The sequence below is a fragment of the Mesoplodon densirostris genome, chromosome 4, assembly GCF_025265405.1.
Source record: "Mesoplodon densirostris isolate mMesDen1 chromosome 4, mMesDen1 primary haplotype, whole genome shotgun sequence".
Classification (NCBI taxonomy): Eukaryota; Metazoa; Chordata; class Mammalia; order Artiodactyla; family Ziphiidae; genus Mesoplodon; species Mesoplodon densirostris.
Window position 1 is genome coordinate 122,156,326 of NC_082664.1, and position 15,376 is coordinate 122,171,701.

The following is a 15,376-nucleotide window of genomic DNA, read 5'->3' on the forward strand; positions in this document are numbered from 1 at the left end:
TGTTAGCATACGGTATTTGTCTTTCTCTTTCTGACTTACTTCAGTCTGTATGACAGACTCTAGGTCCATCCACCTCACTACAAATAACTCAATTTCGTTTCTTTTTATGGCTGAGTAATATTCCATTGTATATATGTGCCACATCTTCTTTATACATTCATCCGATGATGGACACTTAGGTTGCTTCCATCTCCTGGCTATTGTAAATAGAGCTGCAATGAACATTGTGCTACATGACTCTTTTTGAATTATGGTTTTCTCAGGGTATATGCCCAGTAGTGGGATTGCTGGGTTATATGGTAGTTCTATTTGTAGTTTTTTAAGGAACCTCCATACTGTTCTCCATAGTGGCTGCACCAATTCACATTCCCACCAGCAGTGCAAGAGTGTTCCCTTTTCTCCACACCCTCTCCAGCATTTATTGTTTCTAGATTTTTTGATGATGGCCATTTTGACCTGTGTGAGATGATATCTCATTGTAGTTTTGATTTGCATTTCTCTAATGATTAATGATGTTGAGCATTCTTTCATGTATTTGTTGGCAATCTGTATATCTTCTTTGGAGAAATGTCTATTTAGGTCTTCTGCCCATTTTTGGATTGGGTTGTTTGTTTTTTTGTTATTGAGCTGCATGAGCTGCTTGTAAATTTTGGAGATTAATGCTTTGTCAATTGCTTCATTTGCAAATATTTTCTCCCATTCTGAGGGTTGTCTTTTGGTCTTGTTTATGGTTTCCTTTGCTGCTCCCACATGATTTTTAATGACCTTATAGACTTCCATAGGGGTGGTTATAATATAACTTCTTTCATTTATTTCCAATTGTTGGTTATTTAGGTTGTTTCTGATTTTCTTGATATTGATGAAAATTTTTGTAAAGTTTTGCATGTTTGATTATTTTTTTATCTTCTGTTGTTCTTAGTAAGAAGCTTGACCAGGAGGACAGAACAAAGTTATTACAAGATTTTAAAGATATTGTCCTGGCTATCTAAAAAGTAGTATAGTTTAAATAAAGAACTAATTGGAAAATAAATATTTTAAGGTTATATTCCATTTTTCAAAAGCAGGAAGTTTCAAAAATAGTACAAAGGAAAAAAATAGTTCATAGAGTCCTATGTACCCTTCACTCAGTTTTCCTTAAAGGACATCTTATATACTGGTAGTATATTATCAAAACCAGGAAAGTTACATTGTTACATTAATATTAACTAGACTACAGTTCTCACCATTTTAAAAAATCTCTGAAAAAAAAATCTGTGTGTATGGGTAGTTTTTTGCAGTTTTATCCCATGTATGGATTTGTGTAACCAACACCACAATCAGGATACCGAACTCTTTCATCATCATAAAAGAATTTATTCATGCTGCTTATTTGTATTATCCTTCTTCTTCCATGTTTCTTTCCTGTCCTCTAGCAACCACTAATCTGTTCTTCATTTCTGTAGTTTTGTTATTTTGTGAATGTTATATAAATCAAATTATATGGTATGAAACTGTCAGGGAGAAAAAACTTTTCCTTTGCCTTCTTAGGTTCAGTGGCTGCGGGCCTGTAAGTTAAACTAATGAAAGACAATTAACAGGAGAAGAAGCATACAGTTTTTATTAGTATTTTACATACATGGGTATTCTCCAAAAATAAGTGAAACTCAAAGAAGTGGTTACACTCAGTGGCTAATATATCCTTTTTAAAAAGGAAAGAGGGTTTGGGCTTCAAACACAGACAAAAGCCATGACATTATATTTTAATACATTATATTATTTACTGCTTGTTAAGTGGTATATTTAAAGGTATTAGCTATATGATGTGCTCACCTTGATGCACATTTGAATGTGAATGTGCTAGAATCCGTAGAAATATTTTGTTCTGAAAGAGTAAAAGATAAGCCAAATTAATCAGTAATCTCTCTGATAAAACCATTTTCTGCTGGTTTAGCATTTTTTCTAAATTTTAACTTTAGTGTCTATAGTTTTATTTTACTTTTTAAAGAAATGTATGGAGTTTTAGGGATGTCTCAATTAACAAAGCAAATTGTACTCTATTTAATTTTTACAGTGAAACATTTGATTTTGCCTGGAATGGCAGAACTGGGATTCGCCAGAGCAGACTATCCAGTAACACCTCCTTGCTTGATAAAGATGGGATATTCGCTAATTCAGCTAGCAGCAAACTCTTGGAGAGAGCCCATGGAATTCTCACGTTAGTATTGATCAATAATGTGGATTGCTTTTTTATGACTGATTTAAAATTTCTGGCTAAAAAAGAAGAGAGGTGATCATGAAGCATTATTTTCATGAGTAGAATTTTGAGTGAAACAAGACTCAAAAGTAGTCAGAATTTAGAGCTGTGACAGTCTACTGTATTATAAAGCTGGTGTTTGTTTTCATCTCACCAGGAGAATCAGACTGAATATACTTATTATGGAGATGACTCTTTATTGCTCTTTAACAGACCCTACATCCAGAGAGAGCAAAAACTGATAGCTCTTTTTAGGATTCCTAGTCTTTAACTGCCGTTGTCCTTTAATTCTGGCAATCCTAACAAATTGGGCAGGAAAATCCCTTATGAAGTGGTGAATGGGGCCATATACAGTTTACCCCTCAACACTGCATGGGTTAGAGGTGCCAACCCTCTGTACAGTCAAAAATTTGTGTGTTTCCTGTAGTCAGCCCTCCATATCCACTGCTCCTCGGTATCTGTGATTCCACATCCACAGATTCAACCAACCTCAGATCAAGTACAGTAACTTGAAAGACAATTAACAGGAGAAGAAGCATACAGTTTTTTAAAAACTGTTGAAAAAAATTCCACTTATAAGTGGAACTGCACAGTCAAAACCTGTGTTGTTCAAGGGGCGCCTGTATGGTGATATATAACACTTAACCCAAGCCTGCCATTCCTCCTTACCTGATTTAGAACTGGTTTGAGGACATAGATATAACCATGCATGGTAGACAAGTAAAAAGTTCTTAGCTACCTATATCAACATATTTCAAAAACTTCCGAAGCATATTTTTTGACCACTAGCTAGAAGTGTGACTGAATTGGATTCCTTAATCCCTAAATCATCATTTAACAGTGTTAATAGGCTCAATTTGTATAAGTCTTGCTATACTCCAGAATTAGTAGGTGAAAGAACTTAGATTCAAGCCCAGGTCTTCCTGACACCCCAGCCCATGTTCATAAGCATTGGGCTTTATTCCCTGTATGTAGCCATTAAAAAAAAAAAGATTTGATATAAGTGTGATACTGAATTATGAATAAGGGAAAAAAGGGCAAAAGAGAATTTTTAATTTCTAAAAATGGAAGATCATGAGTCTTAGTGAAAAGTACATTTTAAAAATTCATGAAATTAGCTATCTATTTAAGTTTAAAATGACAGAAACAATGCCTCTATAGGTTTAAGAATGCAGAGCCCTATTAACATCCAAAAGAAAATGAAACTTCAGCTTTGAATGTACATTATGTTACTTATCATCGGGCTTAAATGTGTTTGTACCTGTATTACAGAGCAGGCATCTCTTTTCTTCGCTTAACCTTCCTTCCCAAAGATGACTGCTTAGTTGAATTAGACAGTGTTTTCATTTAGGCGACCTATAACTTGGAAATGGGTATATAGTCTGTGGTTTTAGTAGAGACCTTGAAATCATTCGTCTCTACTGTGGTTTTTTTTTTTTTCCTAATGTATGATTTATCTCTATAGGAGAAACAAAAATTTCAAATCCAAGCCTGGCCTTCCAAAGGTGAGTATTACAAAAAATTTTTTTCTGTTAGTGCCCCATTTCATAATTATTTTTTTATTATTCATCAAACGATCTTCATAAACAAAAAAGAAATATGTTATTTGTACCCAAAATAGAGGTTAATTGTGTATATTCAGTTGAAACCATTTTAGAAATAATGCTGGATGTTATGAAATGGCCAAGTTTAATGGTTCAGGTAAATACTTGTGATATGTCCCATTTTCTAGTGTTTGAAGAGCTTCTGAATATAAATGTAAATTTTTGTTGAGTAATTGCATCTTTGTATAAGATCTTTTCATTTCTCCTTGAGTCAGTTTAAGATAAAATTCTGAATTTTATCTGATTTAAAAATAATTTCTAAGTAATGCTTACCTAACTCTCATCATCATTAGCGTTCGTTAGCCAGGTTTTTCTGTAAAGGTCCAGTTAGGCTTGCAGGCTTATCTCGTCTAGTCTGTGTTATAATTACTTAGCTCTGCTATCATAGCACAAATGCAGCTGTAGACAATATGTAACTGAGTGAGAGTGACTGTATTCCAATAAAACTTTACTTATGGACACTGAAATTTGAATTTCATTTAATTTTCACATGCCATCATATATTATTTAATTCTTTTTGCAACCATATAAATCTTATAAAAACAGTGGGCAGGATTTGACCCAGGGGTTGTAATTTGCCTACTCTAATCTACATTCCAAAATATTTATTAAATTTACTAAAGAAAGAAAAATCTTACTGAGTTTTTCTCTCTTGTGCTCTCCCAAAGAAGGAGTCCTGTCGTTTGTAACTTTGTTAATGGGCATAATTTCAAAATTTTAAAAGAACTGAAAAAGAGCTATTTATTGTCCTGGTTCTCAAGTTCAAGAAAGAAGAAAATGAATCTGTCTTTAATTTTTCCTTCTACTTAAGTCACCTTATATTTCCAAAGAAAATTTAATGTACTGCTGATGTGGTTTGTGGTAGTGACAAATATGTTTTAAGCCACAAAGAAAATTTACCTAAGTGGTTTGTGATTATGGTCTTACATGAAACGATTTTATGTAGAGAGAAAGAGAGGAGACTACATTCATTGTCAAATATTCATTATCGTTCATTTGTCTTTCTTTTTTCCTTCACTGTCTCTCTAGCCTTTTAATATTTTGAATGCCACCTCTGGGCCTAGTGTTTGTGCTGTTCTTTTCCCTATCCTCAAATGGATAAATTATTTCTTTTTAATTGTATAGTTGATTTACAATGTTGTGTTAATTTCTGCTCTACAGCAAAGTGACTCAGTTATACATATATATACATTCTTTTATAACTTCTTAAACTTTACATGATAGCCAACAAGAATATGTTGGATACATCTGAAGTAAATGATTCCATTCAATCATCAATCATGGGAATCCCATCTATTTCTCAATCTTTTAAAATTAAGTATGGCTAATTTTTTGTTTATTTTAGTGTGTCTTGTGTATTCAAGTACATATATTTAATATTAGAGAGGCAACATAGTCTGTGAGAATATAGACCTTGGAGTCAAACTGACCTACGTTCAAATGATGGATCTGTTACTTGCTCTTTGATTTTTTTTAAATTAATTAATTAATTTTGGGGGGGCTGCATTGGGTCTTTGCTGCTGTGTGTGGGCTTTCTCTAGTTGCAGCAAGTGGGGGCTACTCTTTGTTGCGGTGGTGCGTGGGCTCCTCATTGAGGTGGCTCCTCTTGCGGAGCATGGGCTCTAGGCACGCAGGCCTCAATAGTCGTGGCACGCGGGCTCAGTAGTTGTGGCACTTGGGCTTAGTTGCTCTGCGGCATGTGGGATCTTCCTGGACCAGAGCACGAACCTGTGTCCCCTGCATTGGCAGGCAGATTCTTAACCACTGCGCCACCAGGGAAGTCCCTGCTCTTTGATTTTTGGAGTAAGTTCTCGAACTTGTCTTAACCTCTGTCTCTTCATTTGTAATGTGGGGGATGATATATGTTAGGATGAGAGATATATATTTGGTATGTGCATGATTAGTATTCAATAAATAATAAGTATTTTCTTCATATTTGCTACCAGAATGTTAGAGCTGAAGTTGTGGCTTATCTGTGTACATGCATGTAGGCATGATGTGTGCTTTGTTTAGTAACCTCACTCTTCATCTTACTTTCCTACCCTTCTTTAAATATGCCTCATTTTTTCTAATTATGCTTAATGAGTGTTTGTGTTTTGCTTGTTTCTTTCAGTCCATTTCAAACCAAGGCAAAACAAGTATATATTAATAAAATTAAAGTAGCAGATCCTGTATCCTCATTGACTATGGTCATTTGCTGATTAAGATATTTTGGTTGCATTAAGTTAGTTTTATGTGATGTGGAAGGAAGCAACAGAAGTGTAGATAACCTGAACTTCTTTTCCCTTTTGCTCTTTTGTGAAATCTGCAGCCACTTTCTTACCTTGAGTATGAATCATTATTGTACGCAGCCCTACAACTTTTATCGCTACTGGAAATAAGATTCAGTCACCTGTATTAAGGGCACATCATTTTATTGATATAGGTAGGATTTAGAATGCTTTATTTTTATTACAGTTCTGAATAAACACGGGCAAATGTTCAACACATATAACCTCCAGCAGCCCTTAGCCTTCTGTTAATATAGTTCTGTTTTGATAGTTCTTTCCCTTTCTCTCCTAGAGAGTACTTTCCCTCTCATACCTTGAAACCATCACTTCTATTAAATATACCTTTCTAATATGATCTACCTTTAAATTTTCAGTCTTTTACTGACAGTTCCCTTGTTGTACATTTCTACTTTGACACCCTGCTCATCTCTCAGACTTGATCCCCAAAGCGATTTTTGTTTGTCACTCCCCTACTGAATTTTTGTAGTCACTCAGGTTCAAACGTTGAAGGTAAGTTTACTGTCCATTTTAGTTGGCTTTAACAACATGAGCAATATCTTCTTAATCTTTGTGGCTATAGCACCTTGCACAGCAAGCAGTAAATAATTGTTTAAAAAAGAATGAACTGACTAATCTTAATAAGCTAAACAATGAAGATGGAATTAAGAAAGGAATAAAGTAGATAATGAACAGAAGACCTAAGAAAAGAATTAACTCTGTATCTGTTTTCTGCTAGATCTTGGGCCCACAGTTCAGTTCTTGGTTTTTGTCACATCATACTGGACTACTGAAGCTGTCCCTTGACTGGATTTATCTCTCTCTTGCCTCCTTAGCCTCTTGTCTTCCACATTGTTCTGCTCCGCCTTGTCTCTCCTTTCTTCCTTGCCCTGTTTTATCTTCTTCATAAATCTTAATAGCCCTCAGATTATCGTTTATTTTTTAATTTCCTTATAGTCTGTTTCCCTGTACTTGAATGCAATGTATTCCTAGCACTTAGAACAGAATCTGTAGTAATCACTGAATATTTGTTGATGGATCTAATCATGGTGAGTTTTGTGGACAAGAGACTGGTCTCCAGTTGCTGGGGAAACATTGTTCAAAAATCATTACTTGCTAACCATTCATTCATTTATCCAAACTAATATTTATTGAGTTTGCAGTACCAGACACTGTTTTAGGCATTGGAGGTGCTGAGATAAACAGTCCAGTCAGAGAATCCTTGCTCTCTCATAGTGATTCTTTTAGAGAAAGAGAAAAAAATATACAAGTAAACAAAAGATGATTTAGATGATATTATGTGCAAAGAGGAAAATGAAATGACATATTATTGATTTAGAGGTGGGCTACCTTTGGGGTATTTAAGAAAATAGCTTTATGAGAAACTTTGGGTATTTAAGCTATAAGTTGAATGCTACGAAAAATCAAGCAATGTAAAGGTCTAGCTATAGAGTATTCCAAGCAAATGAAAAGATTGGACAGACCTTGAGATAAGAATGAATGTGGATTTTTTTTTTTTTTTTTACCTTTCTAATCATTCCTTGATGGGAAGGACTTTTTAATAGTTTAAAAAAAATAGTTACTTGTATTTTTCACAGTTCATCTGACCCTTTTTCACATAGTGACATTTAGTAATTAATTTTACCATTGCCTTAGATATGGTTTATAAAATGAAACCATTTCCAAGGTCTTTTTATCAGAAGTATCTTAAATGTTTGGGGAAATAATTTTAGGCTTCAGTGCTAATTTCTTTTTACTTATGGATAAACCACAAAACTCTTCTAATTGAGTCCTGACCAGTATGTAAAATTATTTTTTTCTTAATATACAATGAATCTTTTTGTAAGAATTCAAAAATGCTAATAAAAATAAAATCTAAACTCTCAAAATTCAGTATACACATGTACTATATATATTTACATATATATTATTGTTTTGTGTGGGGTTTTTTTGGTCAAGAGTATTTGCAGATATTTTTCCATGTCAGTAAATATAGGTTGCAGTATTTTTAGGAGCTGTATAGTATTCAGTTGTGTGAATGAAGCTTACTTTATGAAAAAAGTTCTGTATAGTTCCTTATTGCTTTTGTTTAGAATTTTTCACTATTTTTTTGAAGTACACTGTCAGAAACAACATTCAGAGCTCTCCTTAGATAAATATGTGGACGTGAAATGGTTTATCAGAAAGATTATAATGATTTGCATTCCTAAGAACAGTGCATAAATATGCCTATTTCATGTATACTGGGTTTTATCAGCCTTTACTATGTTTGCCAATCTGATGTGCAGAAAATCTCCTTAAAAGAAAATGTGTGTTTCTTTGATTAAAAGTGAGATTGATTGTCATTATGTTACTTGTCATTTATATTTTGAGAATTGCCTGTTGAAGTCTTCTGCTCATTTATTATCACTGGATGTATTTTTTAAAGAATTTTTTTTACAGTTCTTATGTATGGATAATAAGTCTTTGTCATTATTGAAAATATTTTTTCTTAGGTGGAATTGTTTAAATGTATATTGTACTTAATGCCACTTGGAAGTTTTTATTTTTTAATGTTTATCTTGTCAAAATTAATATTTTTTAGTCTTTTAATTTGTCATACTTTTAACTCAATTCTGTGCTTCTCATACAATAAAACTTTTACTACTTTTTAAATAACATATGCAGTTGCACATCTGTGTAGATACATTTTTTCCATTGACAAACTCACAGCCATAAATTAGTAGGATTTTAAAAATTGATTAATGATTAGCTAAAAAAAGCTCCAAAATACTTTATCAGTGTCCTGTTTTGTATTCTTTAGTTGCTTTATGTGTAACTTATATCTTATTTTTAAGATTAATAATTAGGACCTCAGGATGCGGGTTGATAGGGACTACGTTTTCTTTTTTTCTGTGTATGTGTTCCTGGCTTACCTATTATATAGCCCAGGGATTGAATTTAATTTATTATCTGTGTGATCGGAATTCAGTTGCAGATAACTAACCACCATAGATATTTTTAAGTAGAAAGGGACTTAATTCAAAGAGGTGCTTACAGAAATCATCAGAAGTATTAAAACAACAGAGCAGAACTGACCTCAGCTGTACTCAGAAAGCTAGGAAATGAGGAAGCCACTATCACTGGTGCTGCTTCCAGGCTCATACCACCTGTGGTGTAATCCAGGCATCAAGAAGAAGCTGCTACAACTGTTGGCTTCAGGGCTAAGGTGCTTTTACTAGAGTTGCAGTGACAACACAAATGCCCTGCACTCTGCCTCACAACACTTTAAAAAGTAGTGCCTGGGCACTGGGACCACCGAAAACTAAAGTACTTTTGTGTATACGTTTGCCAGCAGAAACAAGCTAGTAGACAAAGCCTCCGCCTCAGTTAGACCTTCCCAGTTTCACGTGTGGGAATTGGTGAACTTAAATCACATCCAGAACCTGAGATGTAAGAGAGTTTGGGAAATGTAGTTTCTTTTTAGCTGGTAAGCTTCTGTAAGAAAGCAGAAGGAGGGTAAAAATGGATGTTGAATATTAATCGCTCATATTCACCACAGTCATTATACGCAGGAATAATGAAAACTAGCTTACAATTTTGTTTTTCCTATTCTTAGATTAATTTACATGAAGAATTTGATTTTTTTCCCCTGCTTTTCAGCACTTGCTAGAAGTAAAGTCTTTAAAGCACCTGACAAGACTGACCCTACAGGATCGCATTACCAAGTCTCTTCTTCATTTGCACAAGAAGAAGAAACCTCCCAGCATCAGTGCCCAGTTTCAGGTTGTTTCCTGTTTTACCTTTTTTTCCTTTTATTTTTAACAAAGAGGAATCTGTTTTGTTCAGATTGGCATTGTAAGGTCAAAGTGATCTGCAGGATACCTGAATGGGATATGATTCATGTGACTAAAAAGCTATACTATAATGGTCATTTTGGATGGAAGTACCAAAGATGGGGAAAAAAAGTCAAGTGCTTTTGTTTTTCATCCTTGTATCTCTGGATAGTGCATATCCCAAAGAGTAATTTATTATTTTCAGTGTGAGGAGAAAAGCATCAGAAAACTGACTGCCCAGATATGGTCACTGTTAACATAATGATGTGTATTTCTCCCTATATATGTAAACCTCATGCTACTTCCATCAACATTTAACTCAATGGAATTGTAAGTTTTTTCTTGATTGTTTATTTTAGTTTTGTGTATATAGGAATCCAGTTCCTTTCATTGTAACTGGGCATTTAGGAATAAATATGATCATAATAAATTAACCAAATAACCTCCAGAATAACTTTACAAAATTCTCTTTGAATTCTTCCCATTCTTCTCAAATCATCTCTAACATTCTATTCATTTGCTAGATATTTATGAAAAAGAGCTGAAAATCTTAAAGGAAAGAGTGCTTTACATAATTTTACTCTATCTCATGCTTTTATCACAGAAGTGTCGTTCACTGTTAACTAAAAATTTCTTTATCTGCCGATAGCTATACTTCTATGTTATCATGTTTTTCAATGCTTCTGTTTAATCCAGGAGACCTGAATGTAAATTATCTACTAACATATCACTGGATATGATCTAGTTTGATTTATAAGCACAGTTCTTCAAACTGTAGGCTAGAAATGTCATTTTATTTTAGACAATTTTCACCATAGGCCTAGAGAAAAATTTGATTCTATAAAAGCTACTTGGTCAAAGTGCTCTTTAAAAAAAAACAAAAACAAAAAAATAAGATCGAAGAGCCAAACAGCTTATTAGGTGCTAATAAAGTTAAAGGAAAGACAATTGAATATATAATGGAAGCTCTGCCATGAATTTAAAAAAATCCTTCTTAAATCACAATCCTATGGGTTAATGGTATTTGATTATTTAAAAAAAGAGAGAGATGTTGCTTGACCAGACAGGTCTGTCTGTACCTCGGTGATGTCTTCACATCCCAGAGTTTGGGTTTTCACTTTATGGATTTAGAAATGGAAAGGTGAATTTACAGGGAAAAAAATATCATGCTGACTGATAAACTATAAACACTGCTGTAAAACAATATCAAAGTTTATTAATATACAATGAGAAATAAGAATCATAGGCAGACTTGTTATAATTGTTAGTTCATGATCGCATTTCCTCCTGATTAGCAGCTCAAGGTAGGAAGCCAAATTCTGATCAAAAGGTAATGTGGTGAGCTTGGCATCTGAAAAGGAAGCATTAATCTCATAATTATGAAGGGTAGAACCATTAAGCTGTTGTGTCCTTTATTTTGTTACCTTGGATCTTTTACAGGTTCCTGTATACCAAACTCAGACTTTAATCTGAAGAGTACACATTATAGCTACTACAATAAAACTTAGTTATAATTACAATCCTATCATGTCCCTTAAAATCCCCCAAATTCAGGAATTATGGATATTTTCAAATTAAATTCATGTATTGTATTTAACATTTGCAAAAAGGGTCATCTTTAATGTTTCTAATACATTGTTAAGTATTATAAAAGTAATGAGTACTATATTTTCCAGATCCTTTACTAAATATTTATACATACACATTATTTTTCCTCCAATTCTGTGAGATAAATACTGTCATTCTTATTGTACAGGTGAGGAAATTAGAAATGATGAAGATAGATGGCACCCAGCTGTCTTTGACTTCATACACTTCTTGTGAATGAATATTTACTTTCATCAAAATGAAATCATAGAACTCATGAAGGATTAACTGATACAGGAATTGCCCTTCTGCTCTAAACAACTAGAAAACTGGACAAAAGATAAGAATAGAATGTTTTTAGATATTAGACAGTAAGCATTGCAGGATTATGATCCCTGAGAAGAGGGAAATAAATGAGGCAAGTCCCAGGTTACTGCATAAAGGCAGTTTGCTATAGCCCAGGGAGAGGGAGTCCAAACAAATGCCAAGGTTTTGCTCTGGACCTGCCCTCACAAAGCTTAATAAAAGCAAGTCTTGAAAGAATCAAAGTGATCCTTTATAACTTAACAGCCCCAGGGGAAAATGTCTGTTGCTCTTTAAAGGAATATAACAAAAGCCAACAATGTAAAATCACACTAGCATCCAATCTGAAATTATTAGGCATGCAAAGAATCAGGGAAAAAGCAACCCATAGCAAGGGAGGAAAAAAATCAATCATTGGAAACAGATCTAGGGACTTCCCTGGTGGCGCAGTGGTGAAGACTCCATGCTCCCAATGCAGGGGGCTGGTGTTCTATCCCTGGTCAGGGAACTAGGTCCACATTCATGCCGCAACTAAAAGTTTGCATGCTACAACTAAGGAGCCTGTGAGCTGCAACTAAGGAGCCTGCCTGCTGCAACTAAGACCCGGTGCAACCAAATAAATAAATAAATATTGAAAAATGAAAAAGAAATAGATCTAAAAATGACAGAGATTATGGAAATAGCATTTAGATGAGGATCTCAAAATAGCTATTATAAATCATATAAATATGTCCAAAGAAAAACATGAATAATGATGAGAAAAAAATAGAAGATATGAAAAAGACTCAAATGGAACTTTCAAAGATTAAAAATGTAATATTTGAAAATAAAAATAAGCTAGATGGGATTAACACCTATTTGCCGAGGTAGTGAATTAGAAGTTACATTTACTTTAAAATAAAGTGCAGAGAGAAATAACAAAGATGGAAAAAATGAAAAAAAGCATTAGTCACTTGTGGGAAAATATTAGATCATTGAACATAGGTGTAATTGGCATCTAAGAAGGAAAGTCAAGAGAGGGGGATACAGAAAAAAATTTGAAGAAATAATGACCAAAATATTTCCTTATTTTTATGAATAATATAAGCTCAAAGATCAAAGAATCTCAACAAATCCCAAGCAGAACAAACCTAAACACACCAATACTCATCACATCAAATTGCTAAAGCCAGTTAAAAAGAGAAATTTTAAATACAGCCAGAGAAAAAAGACAACATTTATGTGCCATGAAATGAAGATAAGAATAACAGTAGGTTTCTCATCAGAAACTATGAAAGGCAGAATTCAAGAATAGTATTTTTAAAAAACTGAAAGGGGAAAAAAAATTGTCACTCTAAAATTCTATGCACATGAGTATTGAAGGTTATATAGAGATTTATTCAGACAAACAAAAGTTGAGAGAATGCATTGCCAGGAAATCTACATTATAAGAATGTTAAATTTGGGATAAAAATGATGAGAAAACCATAGATTTTGGATCTATACAAAACACTAAATTGCCAGAATGATAGAAGTGTAATTAACTATAATAAATACTTTTTCTCTTCTTTTAATTTTTTAGAAAGATAATTGACTGTAGAAGAAAAAATAATAATATATTGTGAGGTAGAAATAAAACGTATGACAAAAGTAGCACAAAAGGGAGGGGCTAAATGTAAGTTTATACTGTTGTAAAGTTTATACTCTTGTAAAGTTACAGCATTACCTGTATACTATACACTATACAGGTAATGGTGTAGCATTATTTGAAGGCAGATTGTGATATGTTAAAGATGTAAAGTCTTGAGAAATCCTTAAAAAAATAAAAGCTTATCATAGGTAATGAGCTAATAGCAGAACTAAAATGGAATCATAAAATACAGGTGATCCTTGATTGAACTGCATGGGTCCACTTACACATGGATTTTTTTCAATAGTTACACTACAGTTTTACACGATCAGTAGTTGGTTGAATCTCAGGATTCGAACTCCAGATAGGGTGGAACCAAGTATGCCGGGGGCCAACTTTAAAGTTACATGTGGGTTTTCAACAGCACAGAGGGTCAGTACCCCTAACCCCTGTGTTGTTTTAAGCATCAACTGTATACTCAGTTTAAAAAAGGCAGGATAAAAGAAAGAGCAGATTAAACAAATAGAAACAAATAACAAGGTGGTAGACCATATGTATATTTTTCTTATTTCAGTGGTTAGATAAATAGCCACCCTCACCCTACTCTGGATTATTCTCTTTTGAGACTTTTTCTACTGCCAGCAAATGTTAGTATCCTTTTAGCCACCAGACTGTCAAATAAAGTAGCTAAAGTCTTAAGTTATGAGCGAGATGATGCAACTTGATCATAAGGCAAAAACTATGCATTGTTTATGCATAGAGCTGTATATGAAAGGAGACCACTTCATAGGCACCATGTGTCTGCTCAGTTAATGCTTTAAAAGGAGTTTTGTGGCTTTCACTTAGGATAATAGGTCATGCACATGCTGTTGCTGTTATATCTGCTGAAACATGCGGATAAAACTACTGCCCCTCTCTTGGCCTGACAAGACACGCATGCTTGGCTGCTCAGAGACCCACAGATTGCTGGGAAATATATCCACCACTACATCATTAGTCAGTGTCGTCCTTTGCTTGTAGTGGTGGAAATTCTAAGTGTTTCTGTTCCTTGGCTAAGAGTTTTTCTAACTTTGGGTTTTTTGGCAGAAATCTGAGTTCTCTGCATAAAGGCCCGGTTTGAAGAAAATAATCTACTTCTAGTTCTACCTCTGGAACTAAGAATTAAGTCATTACACAAACTCAACCAAACTGATTTTTATTCTCGAACATGTATCTGTGTATTCTGTTTTCTACAGTAGATACATATTGGTTTTATAGTGAGAGGAAAAGATGTCTAAAGAGGATTATTTTTTTCAAAGGTGGTTTATTTATAGCAGCAGAAAGTGAACCAGTGGTTGCCTGGGACACTGGGCGGGGGCAGTTATTGACTGCAGATGGGCAGGAGGGGACCTTTTGAGGGGTTGGGTGGAAGATTTCTAAATCTGGATTGTAATGATGGTTGCACAATTGTATAAATTTACTAAAAAAATCATTGATCTATGCACTACAATGGATACATTTTTATAGTATGTAAATTGTAATTCAATAAAACTGTTAAAAACAAACTCACTACTAAGAGAATGAAAGGGCAAGCTACAGGGTATATACATATACTTGCAATACAACTGAAAAAAGACCTTATATGTGGAATATATGAAAAACCACAAATCAGTTCTTGAAAAGACAACCTAATAGAAATGGGCAAAGGTCTTGAACAAGCAAAACTCTCTTATATCAAAAGATGTTATCCAGGGCTTGCCTGGTGGCGCAGTGGTTGAGAGTCTGCCTGCCGATGCAGGGGACACAGGTTCGTGCCCCAGTCCGGGAAGATCCCACATGCCGCGGAGCGGCTAGGCCCGTGAGCCATGGCCACTGAGCCTGTGCTCCGCAACAGGAGAGGCCACAACAGTGAGAGGCCCGCATACCGCAAAAAAAAAAAAAAAAAAAAAAAAAAAATGTTATCCAAAAGGCCAATAAGC

General features: G+C 34.2%; 1 protein-coding gene across 7 annotated transcripts in view; it reads left to right on the forward strand.

Moving 5' to 3' along the window:
- The window catches only part of MYO9A (myosin IXA), a 295,878-nt gene that overhangs the window by 180,520 nt on the left and 99,982 nt on the right, over positions 1 to 15,376 (forward strand). For all 7 annotated transcript variants that reach the window (XM_060097070.1, XM_060097072.1, XM_060097075.1 and 4 more), the window contains 3 exons: positions 2,051 to 2,194; positions 3,699 to 3,738; positions 9,747 to 9,869. In XM_060097070.1, the coding sequence (XP_059953053.1) occupies positions 2,051 to 2,194; positions 3,699 to 3,738; positions 9,747 to 9,869 (307 nt within the window). The remainder of the gene's footprint in view (positions 1 to 2,050; positions 2,195 to 3,698; positions 3,739 to 9,746; positions 9,870 to 15,376) is intronic.